Raw genomic sequence first — 25335 nt, 5'->3', positions numbered from 1 at the left:
AATAAGGCGATCCAACAGTCTTCATTAGTGAAGCTGTAAATTTGAATTCCTTTATATTCTCCCCACATGTTCCTATAAAGTAGACTATTGTACTCCTGTCCCTCTATTCACACTTCTGAATACACACCATTTGTCATTCATTTTTCAAACATCATTGATCATCAAGACTATGAAAGTGGCATAAAAACTCGTCCTGAAGCACATTAAATTACCCAACCAATTTGCTTCTATTTATTTCATTTTCTTTTACCTGACTTGGCTGTATACTCCACAGGGCCTCTTAAATAGTATATTAATTTATACAATTGCATGTGTAACCCTGCCTATTCCTTTATCACCTTTTTATTATTCAAGTTTATTTATAATTCTAAAACCTGGGAAGAGATTGAATCACTCCAACAGTCTAGCTTCACATACAAGCATATGTGTACAGTCTCCTGGGAATCTTGTAAAAATGAACATTCTATTTATTCAGTAGACTGGGATACACAGGGGAGCTTTTAAGGTAAAAAAAATTTGTATAATACCAGGATCACGAATAAATGTTTTTGTGCACAGTATTATGTCAAAAGCCTCAAAGCTGTGTACCATAGAAGTCAAATGTAAGGTATGCAATTTTCTTAAATGACCCAGTATCACCAAACTTCCCAGAATAAAAATACAACTTAAGTGACAAATGAACCTTATTTTACTAAAAATTTATGGCATAACTACACTAGAGAAATTTGGGAAATAGTGTTGGACTACTAACTAAAACTAAAAATGTAGGGCTGTGCAGAAACTGTATTCTAGTTAGTAAACTGGCTTAGGAATGTATGACTAAAAATTCTGAAAATGTATTTTGTGCACAAGTACATGAAAGATGATGACAGAAGTCAGCTTTCTCACTGCTGGAAGTGAAAATTGTAATAAAAAAATTAGGATGACTCTAGTTAAGGACTGAATTGGAGACATCAATATGAATTCATATTTACCTAAATATGTCATTAGATAGGCACAACTAGAGATGAGACAGTCACAGCTCTGTGTGTGTGTGTGTGTGTGTGTGTGTGTGTGTGTGTAAAAGAATTACATGTCTGCTTTGTCTGCTAATGATCAAAAAGCTGTGAATCAGCAACAGATATAACTGAGCCCAAATCTTTCTATGTAATACCATTTTCTCCAACAAAAGACACAAGGACTTTCAAATAACTGGCTAATTCCAGGGCAAAAGAATAGGAGCACATAAAAGAGACACCAAAACTAATGTAAAAGGGCATTCCCAATGAACATGGCAGAAAATGATGAGGCAAACAAAGCATTACTGGACTGTAACTTAAGTAGAAACAACATATACATAATCCATGCTCACACAGACAAATGAGTGGAGAGGCAAGAAATGACTTCTTCAGGGAAGTCTAGAGATTCCAGCAGTAGATAAAATTCACACCCCAGATCTTCCAAAGACTTGCTGCCTAATACAACACAGAATTTAAAGAGAAATTTTACAATGAAAAAACCTGACAAATAACTACCAAGGCCAAGTAATGAAGGTCTTCATCAGCAAGATCAGGTGAATATTATGCAACCCAAATATGGTTGAGATCCTCATCTCTACATAAAAACAAGCCTCATTTAGTTTAAAGAAAAAAAGAAAAGAAAAGAAAACTGGAAGACACTGCATAGGATACCTGGCTGGTACTTCTCAGGACAATTAAAGAACATATGGAAGAAAGATTCAGAAACTCCCAGACCAAAGAACACCAAGAAGATTTAACAAATTAGGCTATCATGGTATCACGGACTTTAAGAACAGAAAGACAAGAACAACATTAGTAAGGCTTGTTCAAAGTCTGGAATTTGACCATTAAAAAAAATAGGTGCCTAATAAATCTGGCTTCCCTTCTGAGAGCAGGGAATCAAACCCCCGCTTACATCACAGTAACTTGTGAGGATAAATGTTGACAAATCAGTGTGCACCAGGACAGGTGCTGGCTCAGTCAGTGAAAGCACAGTAACCACTGGTTGGCTGCATTATTATTCTAACAAGAGAAATAAATACACCCAAACTCGCCCTGGTATGTGATGGTCCACAATTCGAATCTTGAAGGGTCCCCAGAAAACAAGAGGCATGTGTACTAACATCAGTAACAAGCAAATAAGGTGAGGTGCAGAATGATTAGAAAGATTTCAGGCCAACTGCTTTATATGTGCATGCATAAATATTTATCATCACTACAAATCACATCACAGTCTCACTAAATTGAAGATGTTGCCTTAGTAGGTGTGGCTGGGCCCCAAGATTCTACACTTCTAACACGCTCCCAGACGTGCTGGTCCTAGGATCACAAATGAGACACTAAACTTTGCTATTTCTGTGTTTTACATTTTTACCTTTTAAAAACAATTTTAAAAACATTTTTTAAAAAAATTACAGAAAGTGCTTTCACTTTAAAACACAAAACTATACCAGATATAACGTAGTAGGCATCGAGATCTCAATAAGCAATGATATAAAACAAGAGTTAAAGTGCTTACTTGTGCATGGCTGAGCTGGGTTCAATCCCTGGCACAGACATATGACCCCCAGCACTGCCAGAAATGATCCCTAAGAGCAAAGGAGTAAGTCCTAAGCACTGGTGGTGTGATTCAAACACCAAAACAACAACAAAAATTTTAAATGGATTTCAAAGTAACGTTTGCCCATATACCTATGTACATAAAAGTAATGTCTTCAGAAGTCCTGAGTTTCTTTTGTCCTTACCATAAAAAATTTACAATAATGTAGACTTGCCACAATCTTAAAATATGGTGAAAAATTTAATTTGGAAAGTTCTACCTGGAGAGTTCCAACTTAGAATGTATTGGGTTCTCAAATGAAAAAATGGCATTCTCTTTAGAGTTAATAAGCCACTCAGGGTATTTGGAGAGGAATGGGAAGGAAAAGATGAAGAGTGCATATACTGAATTGTGAAATAGGGATTAACAAAAAACAAAATGGAAGAGTCACACTTTCCTGTAATTAATGACATCACAGGAAATTTTAAGCCTATTTCTTTAACCCAATGTAATCAGGCTACTCTGGCTTTGTGACTTGATATTTCTCTTTCTTGAAATACTTCTCAGAAGAAACATTTAGATCTTAACAATAAACTAACCTTAAAAATTGAGAAAGGGGCGAAGAAAGCTATTAGCAGGCTTTGTGCATGCTTTGCATTCAAGAGTCCCAGGTTAGACCCCCACTCTGCCCTGCCCCCAATCAGCCAAGGTCTCCCAACCCCACAGAGAATGGCCTCCAGCATAGAGTACAAAGTAGTCCCAAGCACTGCAGGGTGGGTGTGGCCCCCCAAACACAGAAACAACACACAACAACAAAGCTTGAGCTGAGGGCCAGGGATAAGGCTCAGTGGCAGTGACTGCCTTGCAGGTGTAAAAACCTAGACTGATCCCCTGTACCATTAACAAAACAAAAAGTTAAATAAAGAAGTGGAGTGAGCAAGGAAGGTAAACCTCTTCAACAGAGGGTGCTAGGGGAAAACTACTTACATGCAAAAATAAATAAATAAATAAACCCAACTGGAACCCTATCTCAGAACAGACACAAAAGCAAAGCAAATTCAAAGTGGATTAAAGACTTGAAGACTTAGATCCCCGAATTTATAGTCTATCAGATACACTGAAGGAAAAAGGCAGAACTCTCAAGAAAGAACCTCGAGGGGTGCAGGCACAGAGGGGTGCCCACTGGCACAGGCAATAGAAGCAAACCAGACATTAAAATAAAAATTGCTTTGCAGGGCAAAAAGGATGGGCTAAAACAGCACCCTACCCAGTGGGAGAAAATCTTGCACACCATATATGTCAGATAAGGGCTAACATCCAAAATATATATAAAGCACACATAAAGCTCAACAACAGCAATAGAAACACAAAACCCCACAAAAAAAAATGAGGAGATAACACTTTTCCCAAGAATTTAAACACACACACCATCAAAAAATGAGAGGAGATAAAGGCACTTCCCTGAAAAGGGCTTACAGAAGGAAAATAAACACACTAAAAAGTGTTCAGTGTTGGGGATGGAGCAATAAAAGTGGGTAGGGCCTCTGCTTTGCATGCGGCTGATCTGGGTTTGATCCCGGCATCCCATACTGTCCCCAGCATCCCATGTGGTCCCCTGAGCATGCCAGGAGTAACCCCAGAGCATTGCCAGGTGTGACCAAAAGCAAACAAACAAAAATGTTCAGTGTCACTTATGATCAGGGAAATGCTAAAACAATAATGAGATGTCAGGAAAAGTATATCAACAAGACTGGAAACAGCCAGTGTTGACAAGAATGTGGTAGAAAAGGACATTCAAGAATGTTCTGATTCAGCCTCTACGAAACACCGTACTAAGACTTCTCTAAAAATATTAATAGATGGGTCAAAAAGATAATGCAGAGACAAGACACTTACCTTGCACACATTATTCACCCCTGTCAACCCCTGCACCTGACATGATTCCCAGACCCCCCCGTAGCCCCACTCCCACCCCTGGCATGAGAGGAAGAAGCCCTGGAAGGAATAATCCTAGCACAGAACTAGGAGAAAGCCCTAAACACAGAGCTTAGGAGTAGGCATAAGCCCTGAGCCCTCTGCCAGGGGGGACCAAAGAACGCTCCACCCCCCAAAATTAAAACTAGATCTTCCCTATAACCCTACAATCCCCCTTCCAGTCATCAAACCCAGAAAACAAAACAACTCAAAAAGATGTCTGCACACCTATGATCATTGCATCACTAAGTACACTAAGTACCCAGGCTATGGAAACAGCCCAGATGTTCAAAGACAGGTAACAAGGTAAAGAACTGTAGAATATAGATACAATGGAATACTATACAGCTCTAAGGAAGGACGAGCTCTCTCAGTTACAAGCAGCACACATAAGTGAAGTCACAGCAGAGGACAAATACCCAAATGAACTCAGTCATCTGTAATAGACATAAAACAAGAGATATGCTGGCATCTAATGAGAGCAAACACTGGGCCTTAGATTGAAAAATGGGAATTAGCAAAGCAGGGGGTTGGGCATTTTTGTGGTGGCGAAGGTGCAGGAACTTTGCTTCTGAAAATCATGAGATAATATTACTGCAACCATGCTACCCACACTACCGACAGCCAGGTTTGACTCCAGTCACCTTACAAGCCCCCTGAACCCAGCCCAGAGTGATGGATCCTTCAGTAGAGTCAGGACTAAGGCCTGAGCACAGCCGGGTGTGGCCCAGGCTGGAGCACACGCCGTGAATGCAAGAGGGGCCAGGTTCAAAGCCAGTTCGCAAATGCTCCCTAAGCACTGCTACAAGTAGACCCTGTCTTATTTCCCAACCCCACACCCCAGCAACAAGCCAGGAACAGCTCCTGAGAGTTACAAATAAAAACGACACAATGTTCACACAAAAATGGTGTCAATAACAGGACACTAAAAGAAAAGTGTGGCCTGGGTTCAACTCCCTGAATGGCATTCCTGACAGTTACGATACGGGAGAGCAGTGTTCCGGGTTGCTGATGCTCAAAGAGGTGTTAGATCCTCGGGTGGGAAACGGTGGCAAGTGAGAGAGTCCAGTAGGTAAGACACTTGCCTTGCACAGCATACAAGTCAACCAGAGCCCAGCCCTTAAGAGAAAGCCATAATCACCCTAAACCTATTTAAAAACAAACAACAATGCTGAAAAAAAAACACTGACTTTAGACTACAGATCTCAAAGTCTTTAAAGTTTCTCATTTCTTTTCTTTTTTTTTTTTTTTTGCTTTTTGGGTCACACCTGGCGATGCACAGGGGTTACTCCTGGCTCTGCACTCAGGAATTACCCCTGGTGGTGCTCAGGGGACTATATGGGATGCTGGGAATCGAACCCGGGTCGGCCGCGTGCAAGACAAACGCCTACCCGCTGTGCTATCACTCCAGCCCCAAAGTTTCTCATTTCTTAAACAGACTTTAAATTAGTATATTTCCATTGATTACTCACTCACAATGCTTACCCCACTGCCTTCACAAAAACACCTTTGAGATCCAAAGACTTAAGACAGAAAACCAACTAATGTTCTACATGCCAATTAAACACACACACACAGACACACACACATACACAATGTATATACACACACGTACATACATACACACAAACACATATGTATGCATCGTGGGGCATCCCCAGAGGTGCTCAGAGGGCCCAGAAACAGTCTCCGCTATCCTGGGCTAAATGGCCCAGCAGTTCAATATAATGTTTAGGATGCAAGGAGGGCCTGAAAGCATGAAACTGCTGGGGTCCTGGCAGCTGGGAGACCCCGCAGAGCCACCTTGGACTGTGTCAGGGCCTGCAGAGCTGTACCAGCAGTGTACGGTATAAAGGGAGACCTGGTGTGTGGTGCTGGGAATTAAACCAGGAGGAGCACATGCTGGGACCGCATACAGGAACCTCTGGATTCTTGGGCCTCTCGAAAGGCAAAGAAAAAAAATTTTAAGTGGGAAACAATTCTTTCAAGTAAACAGAATGTGAATAAACATATGTATTTGAAACATGTTAATATACTGATGCAGTTATTAGTAAAAAAAGATTTAATAAAATAACAGATTTCTAAAAATCACAAAGTTCGATTGCTAGTTCAACATTAATTCTAATAATTAAGTCCATTAAAGAACATGACTAGCAACTGCCTTACCTATGCTATGAAAAATTTCCCAAAGGCTAAAGGTATGTAATGGACTAGAGCTCATGCTTTACAAATTCAGGAGGCCCAGGTTTGATCCCCAAAATCACATGATCCCCAGCTCCTGACCACAGGGATCAGCATCTGAACACAGTTAGATATCCAACTTTCCCCATCCCCAAACTAAGAAGGGGGACTGGGAAGAATGTGACTTAAATACAGTATATGAATATTGCCTACATGGGATCAGAGAAATTCTTCTTATTAAGCAAATATCCAAGAATTGGCCAGTTGGTTTTATTGATTTCTGGCCATTATTCACAAACCATTGCTACAAAAAATGGGACTAGATTGATATACACCAAGTAGGGTGCTTGCTTTATATGTAGCTAACCTGGGTTCAATCCCCAGCACCCCATGAGGTCCCCTGAGCCCCACCAGGAGTGATATATGAGCACAGCACCAGCAGTAAGCCCTGAGCACTGCTCCATATGGCCCCCAAAACGAAATAAATTCTGAAGAATCTGGGCCTAGCGAGAGTTCAGCAGATAAGATGCTTGCCTTGCTCAGGGCCAACCTGGGTTCAATTCCCAGCACCCCATACGGCCCTGGAGAACATTGTCAGGAATGACCTCTCAGTGTAGAGACAGGAATAAACTATAAGCACAGACAGGTGTGGCCCAGAAACAACAAAAATCTATCCAAGATTGAAAAACTTGGTTACAAATATCACGATAAATCGAAACAGCTGGGAATTGATACTTTAAAACCTTCCAATAGAAACTTTCTAAAGCTTAACTTCTGTTATATACCCAACTTTCTACCAAGATGAAACTGTTATACAGGTGTATCCTAACCCACATTATCTTAGTAATTAAGTTTCACACTGTTAGTTGGTTACTGGACTGCATCTTTTCTTGTGTATTCCTATTTTTAATAAATGTAAAGAAAAGCAAGTGACTATAAAATGCCTTCCATGTGAAAAGAATTTCTTAAAAATAAGCATTTTTGGTAGAAATCATACAACCATAAATGTTGTATTCCTGCTTCACTTTATAAACTTCCAAAAAGAACTAAAAAAAAACTGAAACAAAAATACAAATCTTCAACTTAAAAATACAAAATTACAATTAAGGATTCTAGCCAATGAAAACAATTTATAAAGCAGTTTAATATTTTTAAGTATCTTCACATTCATATATTGTTTCATGCCAAAAAAAATCTTCTATCTATATTTTACCTTCTCATTCTGTTAACAGCTTTATTTACTAACCAGTATTTTTCCAGAAACCATCCTAAAATCCTTTCCTTTTCTTGTCCTTTCTATTTCTACATTATTATAATGCACGCTTTAGCTACCTAGTATCCTACATTACAACATTACATCAGTTCCAAAACTAATCATGATCATCGACTATTGAGTGCTACTGTATCAGAAATTCTAAGCCCCTTACATGGAAGATCTTATTCAATTCTCAACTTTAAATACATAACACTATGATCTACATTTTTTAAGTACAAAAACTAAACTCTCAGAGGTTGATAATTTGTAAGAAGCAGATTTGAGTAAGAAGCAGACTTGAATAAGAAACTGGGAATTCTAACTCTGACCCATATTCTTTAACTGTCTACACCTAAGTGGATAAAACTAAGTATGTTTTTTAACATGCGTGACCTTGAAATTCAACAGATTAGACTTCCTTCGGAGTCCTTATATTTTGAACTCATAATGCAAGGGCTCCAGAATTTAAATAGCCTTTGTAGGAGTGACAGTACAGTACTTGCCTCACTCAAGGCAACCCAGGTTGGAGCCTGGCAGCCTTAGAGGTCCCTAACCTTGCCAAGCGTGAGTACTGAGTGCTGAGTGCTGTCGGGAACAAGCCCTGAGAGCCCCAGGTGTGGCCCAAAAACAAACAAACAACAAATAAATAGCCGTCTATTTGAGAAGTTTTCTTACACATCAAAATGGCTAAAAACCAGATACTCCCATGAACTATTGCCTCCCTTGAGGTAAGAGCTCTACTCTCCTTCACACATTACTGAAACTCAAACTTAGAAAATAGCAGGGAAAGGAGGTAGGCAGCAATACTTCCATGTCCCCATCAACAATGTCCAAGGAAATTCTTGCAGTGACAGCAACGCTGGGTGCTGCCATTGGCACTATCCCTGCACTGTAGTTGAGCACCAGCCACATGTGACCACTGAATCCTTGATAAAGTGCATTCGAGCAACTACATTCTGATGTTTTCTAAGTAGCCACATGTGGCTGGTGCCATTACAATGAAGTCACAAAACAAAATAAAAATTTTACTGTCTTTATTTGGAAGTAGATTAACAGCCAGGCCAATTTAAGTATTTTAATTGCTCTGGCTTTTATTATTAACCGAAATATAAAGCACCAAACACTTCACTAAGCCAAAATTTCCTACATTTAAGTTCTTTATACATCCTAAAATAAAATAAACATTGATTAATAATAATAATAAAGGACCGTATATCGGACATCTTCGACTATCTGGCCAGATAAAAACAATCTAAATTTGAAAACTGCTACCTATAACGAAAATTAATTTAAGAAGGTCAAAGTTTCTTCACAAAATAGATAACAGAGTGCTTACCTTGATTCTCCACTACTGTTTCTAGCACTTTCTTCATCACTGTGTCCATTCATTGTAAATATCAAGAAGTTTTAATATAAAATATAAATCTTCCCAGTTTAAAAGATGAATATAAATACTGACTCCCCCTTGAATATCAAAAATTCAGATGAATTTTCTTCAATATTCAAAGACTTCCAGGGATTTTTATCCACCTAAAGAAAATATATTAAGAAAGTAAGGAAGTTTCCTACAGAGAGAAGACGGGTAAGGCCATTTTCTACATGGGACAAATCAGGGTAGGGTCGTCTTCTAGGGCAGCCAGGTTTAAGAGTGACAACTTTCTTTGAGGGGTGTAGCAAACCGTTGATCACTGTTAACTGCGTTCAAGTGTCTGGAGGGCTTGGAAACTTTCAGAAACTAGGTCGCGCGTAACTTTGTAGCGAGATGCGCACGCACTCGCAGACACTCTGTGATCAGACCGCGAAGCACTGCAACTGTAACACTCGCCGGCAACTGTAACACGCTGCGCCAGGACTTCCGAGTCTCTAAGGATGCTCGGACGCACAGAGAAGGAAAAGGGGCCACCCCGAACCCAACTTGGAGACTATGTGTGCTCAAAGGGGCAGTTGGGGGAGATGCTCGAGGCCACAGCACCGAGGGCCGAGGGCGTGCGGGGCACCTGCGATCCGCCCAGGCGAGTCCAGCTGAGCGCGCGCGCCCGCGGGCCGACCCGCGCCGAGACCGGCCTCCAGCATCGCCGCCGCGCCGGGGCTCCGCGCACACCCGGACCCATGCAGACACCGCGCACGCCGGGACCCCCGCAAGGGTCGGCGCCCCCCGGGCTCCCCACAAGAACAGGCTCAGGGTCCGGAACGGCCGGGCCGCCGCGCTCTCGCCTCCCGGGTTTCCGCCCGGGCCGGAGCGTCACCTCCGAGCCCGGCACGAATAAACAAAGGAGACGCCGGGCAGGGGAGGGAGAGGAAGAAGCGGGGGACGGAGACGTCAGATCCTTCCCCGGCCAGAAAGTCCCGAGCCTGCCGCCGAGGCGCCGCGCTCGCCCCTCGGGCGACCCCCCCGCCCCCCAGGATCTCCCCAGGCAGGGGGTGCAGGGGCCGGCCGCGCGGCGCCCCCGACAGAAGTAACTGTCCCGGCCAAAAGTGCCGCCACCGGGCGCCCCGCAATCAAGTGGGCTCGGGGCTCGGCCGCGCTGCCCCGCGTCCCTCCCCAAGTCCCCTCCCGCGCCCCTCCGGAAGGCCCTTCGCGAGGCCCGCGTGCCCCTCGGACGCGGGAACTGGCTCCCCCACCAGCCCCGCGCCCGCCGCGTCCAAGTTTCCGCCGCGGGCGCCGACGGAGGCGGGCACCGCGCCGCTCCGCCTCCCGCGGCCTCCGCCGGCCCGGCCCGCTTCCCGCCGCGAACTTCCCGGGCCGCCGCCCCGCGCCCCGGGTCGCCCCGGCCGCCGCCCCCGCCCCCCACGCTCCCCACGTGCCGCGGGCCCGGCCAGCCCCACGCCCCGAGGCCGGGGAGACGCGGGGGGCGCCGGCCAGCGCGGGCCCTCACGCCCCCTGCGCGCCGCCCCGGCCTGCGCCCTGAGCCCCGCGCCCCGCGTCCGCCCCGGGCCCGCCGCCGCCGCCCTCGCGCGGCCCCCGCCGCCCCCTTTCTCTCACCGGCGCGCTCGCAGGCAGCGGGGCCGCGGGCGGCCGGCGGGGGCCGCGGCCTGGCCCGCGCCCGGGGCCCCGCGGAATCGGCGCCGAGCGGTCCTGGCTGGGGCGGCGCGGCGGGCGCGGGGGTCCGGCAGGGCAGGCGCGGGAGCGGACGGAGCCCGCCCGGCAGCGACGCGCGACCCCGCGGAGCGGCCCCGACGATCAGTTCATTATTGAGGCGCCAACGGCGCGGGCAGAGTAACGAGCCGCCGCCGCGCGCGCCCCCGCCCCGCTGCCTACCGGCTCCCGGCAGCCGCCATGACGCCGAGCAGCGAGCGAGCGAGCGCGACCGTTTCCGCCGTCGCCGCCGCCGCCGCCGAGGTCGCAGTCGCCCCCGCCTCCCGCCGACGTCAGCAGCCCGGCGCGCTCCCCGGGCCGCCGCGCGCGCGAGGTTGAGGGGCGGGCGGCGGGCGGGCGCGCGCACGCCGAGGCCGCGGGGCGCGGCGGGCGCGCGCGCGGGGCGGGGCGAGCCGCGGGAGACGGCGGGGCGAGCGCGATTGGCGGCCTGGCGGGGCGGGGCGGGCCGCGGGGGCCGGCGGAGAAAGCGCGATTGGCGGCCTGGCGGGGCGGGGCGGGCCGCGGGGGCCGGCGGAGAAAGCGCGATTGGCGGCCTTGCGGGGCGGGGCGGGCCGCTGGGGGGCGCCGGGGCGAGCGCGATTGGCGGCCGGGCGGGGCGGGGCGCCGCGGCGCGCGCACGCGCCGGCGGGGACGCGCGCGCCAGCCGCGAAGGGACTGCCGGTTGCGGCCGCTGTCGCTCCAGCTCGGGGAGGGATTCGGGTTCGGGGGAGTGGGAGCCGTCCGCTCGCCCCGTGCGGGTGTGGACGTTCCTGCCGCTCCGGACGAGGCGCGAAGACGTCGCAGAGGAGAGACGGGACGGAGCCGCAGCGGCGCGCGGGGGCTGCAGGCCGGGACGCCCGCGCGGTGGGCTGTGCGGAGGCTCTGCGAGCCCGGCCCGCCGCGTCACACCGGGCCTCTTGGGGACGGACTGCTGGGCCACCGCGGGGACCTCCCGCCACTCCCGACGCTGTGGGCGACCTGCGGCTGCGGCTCCCGGAGCCCGGGCGGGGCCGCTGTGTTCGCTCCCGGCTGCACGGGCCCCTCCTGCAGGGCGGCCCTGAGGACTATGTCAACGACAATGCGTCATTCCGGATCCCGGAGGGATGACAGGGGGCGCGTACTGCTTCTCTCTGCACCCCCCCTTTCCCCGCCCACCCAACCCCTGTCCTGGGATCGGATGCAAAGGCCCGGCGTGTGGCGCGTTAGCCTGCGCGGTCCACTGTGAGCCTGGCGGCGCCCCTGCTCGCTCACCCCGACCGGAGCACGTGAGGGAAACGCGATTGTGACTCTGTCCCGGCCTGGGGCTCGGCTCCCTCCCGAGGTGCCCTGCAGCGGCCCTCGCGGGCCGGTGCTTGGCGGGACTGGTTACTCGGGGTCGTTGTGTCGGGCTCTGCATTGCCGGATCATCTCTGCGCGACTTCTTTCCTCCCCCTTGCTCCCTGCTCAGTCGTCATAAAGCTGGGGTGTGAGGTCTAACATTGAGCATAAAAATTTCTGATTATCGTATTCCAACAGGTAGGAGATACAAGCAGATTTTTAATATTGGGCTTTTTAAAGAAGTATAAGGGGGAAGTGGGGCGGCGGGGGGAGACAGACAGTACAGCGGATAAGGTGGCCTTGCACACAGCCCACCCAGGCTCAACCCCCAGCACTGCATAGGGTACCTTGAGCTCAGCCAGGAGTTAAGTGCTGAGCACACGGGGGATGGCCCAACCCCTACCCCCGCCGGAAAAAAGTATGATGGGAATGTGCCTTCATGATTTGAACCTCTGTCCCTGCTACAACTTTCTCTTGGGTAAGTGAAGAACAGAAAGAGCCCCCCAGAGCTTTGGCAACGTCATGAGCGCTGTGATCATTTAATAAAGGCTTCAGCTATAACTCAGTACATTTTGTCATTGTCCTATAGAGATTTGCTTTATGACCTTAATTCTCAAAGTATCTCACCTTTTTATGACAGCTTTGCACTTCGATGGAATGGGCTACATAGATATTCTGGACACTTTTTGCAGGACAAAAAAATCTTGCTTTTTTTTTTAAATTGAGGGGCCTAGATGATGTGTATATCTGATAAGAATTATACTTTATATAAGAAATCGTACTTTGGTCCCACAGAATTTAAGAATGACTTGAGAACTTGGAGAAATGTAGAGGTGGAAAATTGAAGCAATCTTCAGTACAGCTTTTTAAAAGTCTGTTAATAAGTAAAGCAAAAAGGTTAAGCATTTGTTGTCTGACTAGTTCTGTTTCACTTTGTGTGCATGGGGCTTTTCTATGAGTAATAAAAGCAATGAGTTTACTGGTGACTGTAATGTTGATAAATTCACCCCACCACCATCAGTATCCTCGAAAACTGACATCAACCAAAGGACTTTTATTCTAGCTATTACTAGTTGGGAGATTTCATGTTTGGAAAGACTATTGCTTTTATGAAGTCTTGAACAGTACTATGTGGGTTGTGAATTCTGGTAGATGCTACTAGAACTGGCGAGTTTCAGATAAATTGAGTTAAGAGATGTGTAGAGAAGTCATTTGCTTTTCAGTTACTATTTTCAGTATGGAGATAGGATGCTAGTCTATAGTTAATGCTCGTATTGCAGAGTATTTGTTTGTGCCTAAAACAATTGAGACAGGATTAAATACTCTGAAATCTCAGTCTGACATCATCCTCCAGATCATATAAACAGACCTCTCCAAATACAATACTTGCATTATAAAGTTCTCTGTAAGTAGGACTCGTGCGCTCCGAAGTCACCTTACAGTGAACACTTGTACCTTTTCTATTAATCATGAAAAGTTGAGGTGCTGTGGTTGCAGTACATCCCAGCCAGAGCCAGTCACCTAAATTCAAGGGTCTAGACCCTTCGTGCCTCTTGCTCTGCAGGATTTCTAGGCTTTTCAGCCTACATTGTTTTGAGATCAATCACTGTGGTTTTTCTTTGTTTGTTTTGGCTTGGGCAGGCAGGGGGAGGGCTGTTCCCTTCTCATCACTTTGGGGATTTTCTGAAACCCAGCTGCCCTGCTCGCAGATCCCAAGCTGGAACCTGCAGAGCCTAGCAGCCCCAACATTCTGAGATCTTAGTCACTTTGTATATGATTCCAGGGGCTTGGGATTTTTTACTAATAAATTCTTGAAACAAAGTTAAATTTCAAAGAGTTCTTGGGGATGTCACTAAGAAACAACCCTGCAAAATCTAATGAGCTCTGAAGTGGATACAAAGACTCTGCTTCTACTACCAGTGCAGTGTGCACACGGAGTAAGAAAAAAAGCAAACTAGTTTTAGTGTATCTACTAGGTTCAATATAGCGAAAAAGGTAACTGATGCTGTATCCCTTCATCCTCCCCCAAATCCTTTACTGTTTATTTTACTTAATATAGCTTATCTTCAGCTCTCTTAATTCCCACTACATTTTGTTTTGGGGGCCACACCCAGCTGTGGCAACCTAGCGTTCCTGCTTGCAAAGCCCAGCCAGTTCCCCAGCTCCTAATACTTCCTAATTCTGTTTTCTCTACATCTGTCTCCAACAACTGAACTAAAGCCTCCTTCTGTCTTAAAACAGTTAAATCACTCCTCTGCTTTCAGTGCACATAAATATACAAGACATATTTGTCTTTTCACTGTCCCCAGCATCACTTCCCATTCTTCATATTTGACACAAGTCACCTTCTCATAAGGTGTTTAGAAAGGCGTGTCTCATGGTAAAGGAGATCCTCTATCAACTTTTCTCAGGCAGGGGCGAGATTTTCAAGGTGGGGCATAGGTGAGAATCATAAATGGGGAGGGGTAGCACCAGAAGGAAATGGGATGGGGGTGAGAAACACTCTTCTGTCTTATGAATCAGACTCTGGGAAGTTATTTTAAGTCTCCAAGAAATGACACTGGTGGGTGAGGCTCTTGCCTACCCTTTGGCAGCCAATTGTGTGTTCTGAAAGTGTATCGTGTCATTCTATAATAAAGCACTTGTTTCTATGCTCTTTGAACTGTGTTCCGAATGCCTGTTACTGATGTTCAGTGAATGGGGTGCCAGACATTCTGCTGGTATGGAGAAGAGGGGATTATAATAGCACAAACAAAATCACTTTCAGGAGCTGAGGTCCAAGGCAGAAAATGATCATGCTACAAAATAACAAAACTGTAAAGCATACATTGTGGTGAGAATTCATAATGAAGACAACTGGGAGAGTTTTCCCTAAGGAAATGGTATGATCTGAGAACTGAAGAACCAGTATGATAGGCCAAAGAGAAGTAAAGAGTTTCTATATCAAACATGGCAGAGAGATGTCAATTTACCAATTTTTCAAGGATAGACCTTTTAAACTTGCAGGAGTGTCTGTGTTTGGGTGGTCAGTTACATTATCATCCTTTCTGTAAGAGACTATAGAAACACAGGACTATAGAAATAAAGGAAAATGAGGCTATACTAATCAGTCCATTTAGAGCCCCAAAATTCTTTTCTTGGAACAATGGAAAGTCTCTGAAGGACTTTAGCTTGTATGGATGGGATCTGCAAATTGAAAGTGTAGCTGAAAATTAAAAAAAAAAAAAAGGATAATGGGCAGGTCAATGGAGACACAATATTCTTAAATAAGTTATGTGGGTATGACAGATGACAGATTAGAAATCACTGATAGACCAGAGTAGGGTAATGGAAGTGGAGAAAATTAGATTTGCCTGGAAGTCTCAGATTTATTGACGCTCTTGGATTCAGAATTAAGAGGAGGGAAGCTATATATTTACTACTGGGTGGTGATGATTCCTACTTAATGTTTGGAGATTATAAGCTTAGTTTAGGAATCTCTGATTATATATATTATGTAATACATATATAGTATTACATAATATATATCAGGAGCATTTGGATAGAAGTCTGGAACTGAGAAGGCATATCTAGACTGCAAATAAAAGCTATCCCAGGGGCTGGAGCGATAGCACAGCGGATAGGGCGTTTGCCTTGCATGCGGCCGACCCGGGTTCGATTCCCAGCATCCCATATGGTCCCCTAGGCACCGCCAGGAGTAATTCCTGAGTGCAGAGCCAGGAATAACCCCTGAGCATCGCCAGGTGTGACCCAAAAAGCAAAAAAAAAAAAAAAAAGCTATCCCATATGTTTGGAGAATATACAACTTAGTATACAGGAGATAGGCTTGGGAGGCATCCTAGGGGGCTGCAAAGTTTTTGCCACGGCAGGAGAAGATGAGCTGTCTAAAGAGTCACAGATGTCGGAGGCTGTCAGGCATGAGAAGTACTTCACAACAAAGGGTGACTAGTGCCCAGCCACACAAAGTGGACTTGAATAACACACATTGGTCATAGTAAGTTGATGGCCACTGGTTATGTTTTTGTTGGAATAATAGACCAGAAGCCAGTTGGCATATGTATATTATGATAAATAAAGAAATAGAACCATGGATATTAAATTTATTTAACCAAGGTTTGACTTGTATTATAAGGTAATAGTATCTTGAAAAGTTACAGGTTTTTGCTTATTTATTTTTTATTTGTCTTTTGGGATTCAAACCAAGCACTGTGCATGAACTCGTCCCAGTTCTCTGCTCCAAGATCACTCCTGGGTGATGCATGGGACCATGGGATGCCAGAAATCAAACCTGGACCTCCTGTGCACAAAGCATAAGCTTGCACTCAGCCCATCACTCTCTTTCTCACCTGACATTTAATGAATTTTTATTTTAGAGAGGTTAGATATACAGAGAAGAGTTCTAAGAATTTGTATGAGAAAATACATAAATATAACCATCTGGTTTGGGAAGAATTTGTTTTTTAAGCAGCAAAAGAATAGCATAATTCTGCTGTGCTGTTTGTTTGGAGATACCAGTGGTCACTTAATTGGTATGATTTGAGAATTTCTGTGCACTGCCTATTCTCCAAGTACATGCCTCATGCTCTACTGTTTGAAATGTCATTAACTTAAGAGTTTAAACAATACGTTCCTGGAATGGTGATATATTGAAATGAAGGCAATTCAAAATTGACCGAAATTAGGGATTACCTGAGGAGATTTATAATACCAACAGAACTAGAAGTGTGATTAACACAATAGACTGAGCATGTTATTTTTCCTTGTTTTAAAGAAATCATACCACAGAGGAAAGTTATTAGTGTATTGCCACTTTGGGAAATTGGTAGGTGATGTCCATTTTAGGTGAATGTGTATTTTCTCTGTAATTAAATTCTGAGTATGTACTAAAAAGATATGAATTCTGGTATCTGTTAGAAGTATTATATGAGTCCATGGTACCAGTTTCTACATCTCTCTCCAAAAACTGACCTAAAGCCTCCCTTCTATCTTAAAATAGTTAAATTGATTCAATGTGTTCTTTATAACCTCTAATTTGAAGCTTTTCCCCTCTAACGGAGCAGTACCCAGTATTAAAAAATAATAAAATGCTGGATACAATAACATGGATTAGCTTCATGGGCCTTGCATTGAGTGAAATAAATGCAAAGGGACTAATACATTATGAAATATATTTCATAACTCCATTTCTATGAAATTCAAGAACACACAGAACTGATGCCAGGTACTGGAAGTAAGAATGTTAGTTACCACCTTGAATTGGCTATTGGCTTGGAAATGGATGCGTGAGAGCCTTATGAGACTATGGAAGTATGCTCTATCACTGTAGGTGATGGTTATATGACTACACATTCAGCTGGACACTTAAATTTTGCAACTTATTTGGTAATCTTGATTCAAAATTGATAATCTTAGATTGTCAATTTTTGAAAATTGAGTGGCAGTGTGAATCCAACTTTGAATGGCTTGAGGTCTTCTATCTCAAATGATAAAAGGCAGTTCAGCTACATAATCTGTTCTTGAAAAATAACTAATACTTTCAGTGAAATCATTTTGGTTTTGGAGGCATACACTTGGTTTTAGTTTGAGTCATAGCTACATCCACATAAGCACTATGACAGTGCAAATGGCACATCAGGAGTTATTGTCGGGAGGACAGAAGGTAAGTGAGTCAACTGAAGTATAAAAAGCCTTTTTAAAGTCTCAGGTTTGGTTTGTGACCACTGAGAAAGACCAAATATATGTTCAGGGCATGTCTCAACAGTCATGTATGTGTTAGGCAGCAACACCACTGTTTAGTCAGGACATACAGAGAACTCTCTCTTGACCAATCAACTTGTCCTAAGAATGTAAAACTGGGATTGAAAAAATGTATTAGATTGCTGACCTCTGAAATGCTCAGGTGAGGGAACATACAGAGAACCACAGTTTTGTTGCAGAACAAGAATATTATCAGATGACTTTCTAGGGTCACTTGGTATTCCAAGTATCTTGAGTGCAATATGTCTGCCCCTTATTTTTAGGTAGGGAAACTAAGAAGTTTGACTAAAGCAAATAAACACAATGGATGCTAAACTAGAACCCAAGAAGTTCTACTCCAGACTTGGCTCTCATGTAGGAAGGCTGACAGCCAGGCACATAATAAGTACCTTGGAATTGTGGTTGTCTCTTCTGCTTCCTGATTTTAGTCCCTTGAGCAGGCCACATCTGCTTCTTCCATTTATTTATCATAAACTATCGTTTGAACAAAACATCATGTCTTATAAACTGGCTTAAATAAATTCCAGCCAATTGAGACTAGAAGAGTCCTGTTCCAGTAAATGATGAATAGGGTTACAGCCATCGAAATCAAACTGAATCTAGGAGAGGAAGCTGACTAGGAGACTTCTACCCTGTGGTGGGAGTTTACAGTTTGTGTGACATGATAGTATTTTTCCCAGACTTTCTCCAGTAGTGTCAGGACTCAAAACTACATAGTCACTAAATAGGTGATTATAGCAGTTAATAGCCAAGTACAAATGTCAGGTGCATTAGTTCCTATAGATGGAGTTTTGAAAAGAGAATCAGAAATGAGAAATTCTAAACAGTTTCCAGATGAAAGTTAATTGAAGCTGGGAATGAAAATTTGTGAAGCCATCTTGGAAAAAAAATGTAACTTCCCTGAGAAGCTAAAAGTAGAGCTGTCATATAATCAAGCAACCACACTTATATGTCAAAGAGGATGACAATATTAAAAAGAAGTTATAGCCAATCTAATGTATATTGTGGCATTATTTGATTAAGAGGTAGAAACAAGTGCTTGTTAGATGATTGAATAAAGATGTGTATACATAATACAGTGTGGAACATTACATGGCTAATTAAAAAATAGGTAAGCTCTTGTTCATTGTATAAAAAAATACCTAATCATGCAATTTTCTCCTACACGTAGGATATGGAAAGATCATCCTGAGTGAAATCAGTCAAAAGGAGAGGGTTGGATACAGGATGATTTCACGTGTGGAATATAAAGAAACATAGTAGAGGCATAATGGCCAAGGGCAACAGAACCTAAGAATTGGTCTAGATAACTGAGTTTGGTATGGTTGGGGATTGGAAGGGATGATAGTGATGAGTGAGGGGCTTAGCATGAGAGAAAGGGTGTGTTGTTGGCATGTTGTTTGCACAAAACCCTATCATTAACAGTTGCAAATCATGCATAAAATTTTTAAAAATTAAATGATTTTGCAATTAGCAGTAAAATGGAAAAGACTTAGGGGTATTTTGCAAAGCATAATAAGGAGAAAGAAGACAAGTACTAGATGATTTCACTATGTGTGCAATAGAAGGATATAAAATTGATGAATGGATATAATGAAATAAAACTAGTGGACATTGACTACTGCCAGAATCCAAGGGACAGGCTACTTAATGAGAAGAGGGAGGGATAGGAAAACATATGGATTGTAAGAAAGGGTGGTGGACTTTATTTGATTTTTTGATACAGAAAAGTGGAAATTTAAGCAAATTCTTAAATGGTTGCAGACAAATTTGCCTTTGATGTGAATACATAACAAGATCAGTAAATTGAGGTTCAGTAAATTACATTACATCAGTAAATTACATTACTGAATTGCAGCTCATTTTTATACATCTTATTTCTAAAATTTTAGTAATACAAAATTTAGCAATATAAAAATTTAGTAATATAAATAAGGATTTCAAGAAAATGATACAACTGGAGAAAAGTTTAATCCCTCAATGCCTTCCAAAATATTTTTTACTGCCTGTGCATCCCTTTCCATTCCTCAGCAAAGCTGTGTGATCCTTCACCCTATCAGTTGCCCTGAGGATTGGAATGCATTCTGCCTGATAATATGACTAAAGGGAAACTGCAAGCTGCCATACCAGCTTTTTTCTCTTGTTTGCTTTGAGGCTAAAGGAGAGAACAATGAGGATGGGCATAGTCCCAACTGTTGCTAAGAGACTGAAGTCCAGAAGAATTGAGGACTTGAGGAGAAACCTGACCCACTCAGTTCTTCAGCATCATTGGAATACAAAAGGAATATTCCGAAAAGAAAATTGTCAGGCAGTTCCCCACAGTGAGCTGGTTGCATGCCATAAAATGGCAATGTCTACAAAAGGCTAAGACCTCCATCATTCCAGCCCCTCAAGCATCCTTTATAAATGAATCCACAGCAGCCTCCCCTGGGTCCCCAGGCCCCAGATGAAGAACCTTTGTGTTGCTTCCAAGTACTGACCCTGGAGAACTCAAGAAAATTCAAATTTGGTGCAGTCAAATACTAATAACTGACTAGGAAGTAAGTCTTATAAGACTTGACATCTTATAAATTATGCCTTGTCAGTTTTCAAGGACCTATTTCTATCCCACTCCTACTGGATCCAATATATGCTCGAATAGTCAAAGCAGTTAAATTTGCATCTAGTTCACAGATAACAGGATTAACCCAGCTTTATGTGTTCTTTATATTTCTATCTTTGGGATAGTTACTTGATAAATTGCTAAAATGAGTAGGTGTCTTTGTTTGGGTTGTTGTTTTCTTTGGGGGCAGCAGTTGGGCCACAACCAGCAGTGTTTGGGCTCTGCATGCAGAAATTTCTCCTGGTGGGACTTTGGTGACCATATGCAGTGCTGGGGATGGAACGCGAGTTGGTACACTTGCAAGGTAAGCACTCTACCTGCTGGACTATTGCTCCAGCCCTGAACAAGAGTTTGTCTTGCAAAGTTGACATTCTAATTTGGGGAAAGAGAAGACAGAGAAAAATGAATAAGGGAAGTAGGTTATGACATAGAATAAGCTGTAAAGGAAAGAGGCTAATGTCAGGGAACACAGACATAAATGGGAAGAACAGTAGTGCTAGAGAAGTCTTGCACCTGTAACTGAGAAGACAGAAGGAAGGCTGGCTGTAGGAAGAACCTATGGGGAAAGCAGGAATGAAAAAAAAGACCCTCAGTTGGGAAAATATTAAATAAGAAGCACTGAAGAAGACTAGTGAGTGACAAGTAGGAATTACGTTGAAGAGATAATTGAGAAACCTCCTTTGATATGTAGTCTTTTTTTTTCTTTTTGGGTCACACCCGGCATTGCACAGGGATTATTCCTGGCTCATGCCCTCAGGAGTTGCTCCTGGCGGTGCTTGGGGGACCATATGGGATGCTGGGAATCAAACCCAGGTTGGCCGCGTGCAAGGCAAATGCCCTACCTGCTGCACTATCACTCCAGCCCCGATATGTAGTGTTGTCGATATGTAGTGTTGTGGGATACGGAGTACCTTTGGAATTCTTATTCCAAACACAATAGGATGTCATAAAAAAATCTTACATAAAACAATAGCATAATATCTGCAGCTGGAGACAGAGTACAATGAGTATGGCACTTGTCTTGCACGCAAGCTCTGAGAACCTCTGAGTGTGCCACTCCTCCTCCCCCAGTAGCACAATATATTTACATTAGTCAAGATTTTTCTAGCTGGTTGCTACACTGGAAATGGTTAGTAGTAAAATGAATGGAAATGGCAGTTAACTCTCTTGCTCTCTACCGAGTCATTCTAAATCAGGGATAAGGAGAAGAGTGTTGGATGCATGGTCAAATGAAGGCCTCACAATCTCATCTGACCCTGGAGCACGTAAGGACTGACGTGCTTCTACCAGTCATCCATAGTCTGAGAAAGAGCTTGGGGAATAAAGAGCTGGAATCATTCTTTGGAAATATAAAAGGACCACCATTTGAACTGAGATCCTCCCTTACCCTACTTTAGTATATAAATAATTTTTAAGTGTCACTTGGAAGCATATAGTTTGAAACTATGGAGTAGATCTCAAAGAGCTAAACCACTAGGGCTGGAGTGATAGTAGAGTGAGTGGACAAGGTGCTTGCCTGCCAGGCAAGGTGGACTGCCAGGTCCACCAAAACCCGCTATGGCCCCTAGGGCACAGAGCCAGGAGGAAGCCCTGAGCGGTGCCAGGTGTGACATCCCACCACCAAAAAAAGCTAGAAATGCTACATTGCTTAAAGAGGGGTGACTTCTTTTTCCTTTTCTTGGGGGTTTGTTTTGTCTTGGGGGCCACATCTGGCAGTCCTGAGAGTTGCTCCTAGCTCTATGCTAAAAGGACACTGGGAGTGGTGACCCAGGTACCATGTAGTGCCAGGGACTGAGCCTATGCTTCCAGCATGGAAAGACTGTGCCCCACCTGAGCTACCAGTCCCTAACTTCTGCTTTTTTTAACAAACCTTATATATATACTTTTCCTATAAAACTTGTATGTTGTATGCTTATGGGTAAATGTATGTGCATTTTTAACTGAAAAAATGATTAGGATGTAATTATGATGGAAGAAGTAATAGAGGAATTTTCAAATTAGAAGCACTAGTGCATATTGGTGGACTGGCAGAATAGTAAGTTGAGAATCAAAAGCAGATATGGAGTAGACAAGTGTAATAATAATTAAAGAAGCAAAGCACTGAGGAAAAAATTATAGATGTCAAAAACTAGAAATGCCCAAAGAGAATTTTAAAAATACCCAATTTTAACAAAAGAAGGCTGTGAAAGTGCAACGTTTTCAGAGATTTTGATATTTGTTAGATGGAAATGAAGTCACTCCTCTGTAGTGAGTTCTGCATTTACAATGAATTGTGAGGTTGGAGTATTTGCTGAAATGGGTAGAGATAACAGACTTAGTTCAGGATATGAACTGGAAGTTAATATTAACAATTTGAGTAACAGAAAATAAAATTTTGCCATAGAAAACTTAAAGAGGACCCTAAGCTTCGGTTCCCAGCACCAAATGGTCACCAAACACTGGGCATGGTCAAGAACAAGCACCAGGCTGGAAGTAGGCCAGTGATGGGAGAGGCAGACAGTGAAGTTGGAGGCATCTGTAAAGCTAAGGATGAAAAAATAAAATAAAAAATAAGCTAAGGAGCCTGGAGCAATAGTACAGTGGGGAGGGCATTTTCCTTGCCTGTGGCCGACCTGGGTTCAATCACCAGCATTCCATATGGTCCCTTAAGCACATCCAGGAGTGATTCCTGAGTGCAGAGCCAGGACTAATCCCTGTGCATTGCCAGGTGTGACCTTAAAAAAAAGAGAATAATAAGCTAAAGACATTGCAAAACTAAAATGTAGGTGGTGGACTGAACAGGGTGTTCAGATGTTCAGAATCAGTACTTCAGAGGCCAGAGAGAAATATCTAAAAAAAAAAAAAAAAACAGTTAAAGCACTTGCCTTGCATCTAACCAACTCGGGTTCAAATCCCAAATTCCTGGCACCTCATTTGGCCCCCTGAGCACAGCCAGGGTTGATTCCTGAACACAGAACCAGACATAGTGCCTCACCACTGCTAGGTGTGGTCCAAATGTCCCCCATGCCCACCCCTTGCTCTATATATTTTACAAGTAGTTCAGTTATCTCTGCTGATAAGGCTGAGTTTGTTCTGGCTATGAACTGTGCATTAATAATATTCTTCCAAAAACATGAAAGAAAGTGACCAAGAACTCTTGTTCAGTCCATAAGAGAGGGAGAACACAGGACAAATCTCTTTGTCCAAGAAAGTTAGACCAGTTCAGGAATTAACCACTGAGTTGAAGAGAGGAGCAGAAACTAGTGGGTTAATTCATTGGTTGTATGAAAATTGGAGCTTATTTGAACAAAGTGCTATGCCCAACGAGTTAACCAGAACCAGTCCTGGAGAGCCTCTCATAACACTGCTATGACTTCCAGGAGTTAGACCAGAATCCCACAGGGAACTGTTGCATAACAATCCCTCTGCTTCATAGGGGCCCCAGGGAGACAATACAGCAGCTTCAGCACTTGCTTTGCATGTGGCTAACCCAGGATCCATACCCAAACCCCATCTGGTCCCCCAACCCTCTGAGTGTAGCACAGGAATAAACACTGAGCACTGTTCAATGTAGTCCCCAAACCAAAACAAACACACAAAACAGTCAGACAATCTTCCAACAGGTAGGAGGGAACAGAACCGTTTTGACTAATGTCAGAATATCCTTCCATGAAACAGGAATCTGCTTGAGGGAAACTAGCTGACCAGAGTCCATCTTGCTGGTGCAGAGATCCTGAGTGGCCAAGTGCCCCACTGCTTGGACTGTGGTTATAACATTTGAAGCCTTGCTTTGAAATAAATTTCTTTACCATTTATTATCACTAGATATTTCATTTGTAAATGTGTGTCTATATTTCCTACCTGATGTCATAAAAACTCAGGGGAGAGAGGGCCATGAATGGGAAATATGTCAGTAGCAGTGGAAGGGAAATGTCAAACTGTACCCTGCAGCCTTCTCACTCTACCAGAGCAAGCAGAAAATAAACTCAAAGACATTTGTGAGATCCACAGGCTGGAGAAACAGGCTCTCTAGGAGACTGAAACCTAATCATGATATAGAACCCTTTCCCTCAAACTTTTGAGCACATCATTAAAATCCTATTTGCCACTGTTCCTGTTATCCAGTTCATGTCTGCCTATCAAAAAATGATGGTCAGTGAGATCTCCAAGTCCATTCGAAATGGGACTGGGCGTCCTCCCCAGAGCTCTCCAGTTTTCCAATAGCTTGGCAGCCACAGCCATAAATTGCCCCCAGTGCCATATAATCCCATCAATGGCCAAGACCCAGAGACTATGAAATAAAGCTCCCAGAAGACAGCAACACAGGACGTCCTGGAGAGCATGGCTGCAAATACTCTTACACTCTAGCTCACTGATATACCAAAAGTAGCACACATTTGTTTGGTTTTAATACACATGCTTGTAATATCTTATATGAAGGCATAGATGGCTCAAGGGTGAAATAAACTTTCCTCTTGTGGTGGGAAGGTGCCTGGTGATGGAATTGGTGTTTGAACATTATTTGTAATAAACTATTATGAACGACTTTATAAAAATAAAAATTAAAGAAAGGATGTTCAGACCTATTAAAAGGCAAAGCACACAATTTAAAAAGACACAGTAGTTAACAGCAGAACCAGAAATGGCTGAGATGTT

General features: G+C 43.9%; 1 protein-coding gene across 3 annotated transcripts in view; it reads right to left on the bottom strand.

The window, feature by feature from the left end:
* The window catches only part of CHD1 (chromodomain helicase DNA binding protein 1), an 85507-nt gene extending 74196 nt beyond the window's left edge, over positions 1-11311 (bottom strand). For 2 of the 3 annotated variants that reach the window (XM_055140809.1, XM_055140789.1), the window contains exons 1-2: positions 11208-11311; positions 9285-9478 (exon numbers count right to left, since the gene is read on the bottom strand). In XM_055140809.1, coding sequence (XP_054996784.1) covers positions 9285-9337 — 53 coding nt within the window. In that variant the 5' untranslated portion in view covers positions 9338-9478; positions 11208-11311. Of the gene's footprint in view, positions 1-9284; positions 9479-10931 lie in introns of all 3 variants that reach the window. The other variant, XM_055140800.1, reaches the window with a different exon arrangement.
* Between the last annotated feature and the right edge of the window lie 14024 nt (positions 11312-25335).

This window comes from Sorex araneus, chromosome 1 (assembly GCF_027595985.1).
Source record: "Sorex araneus isolate mSorAra2 chromosome 1, mSorAra2.pri, whole genome shotgun sequence".
In the NCBI taxonomy this organism is placed as follows: domain Eukaryota; kingdom Metazoa; phylum Chordata; class Mammalia; order Eulipotyphla; family Soricidae; genus Sorex; species Sorex araneus.
This window is presented reverse-complemented; position numbering and strand designations above follow the sequence as displayed.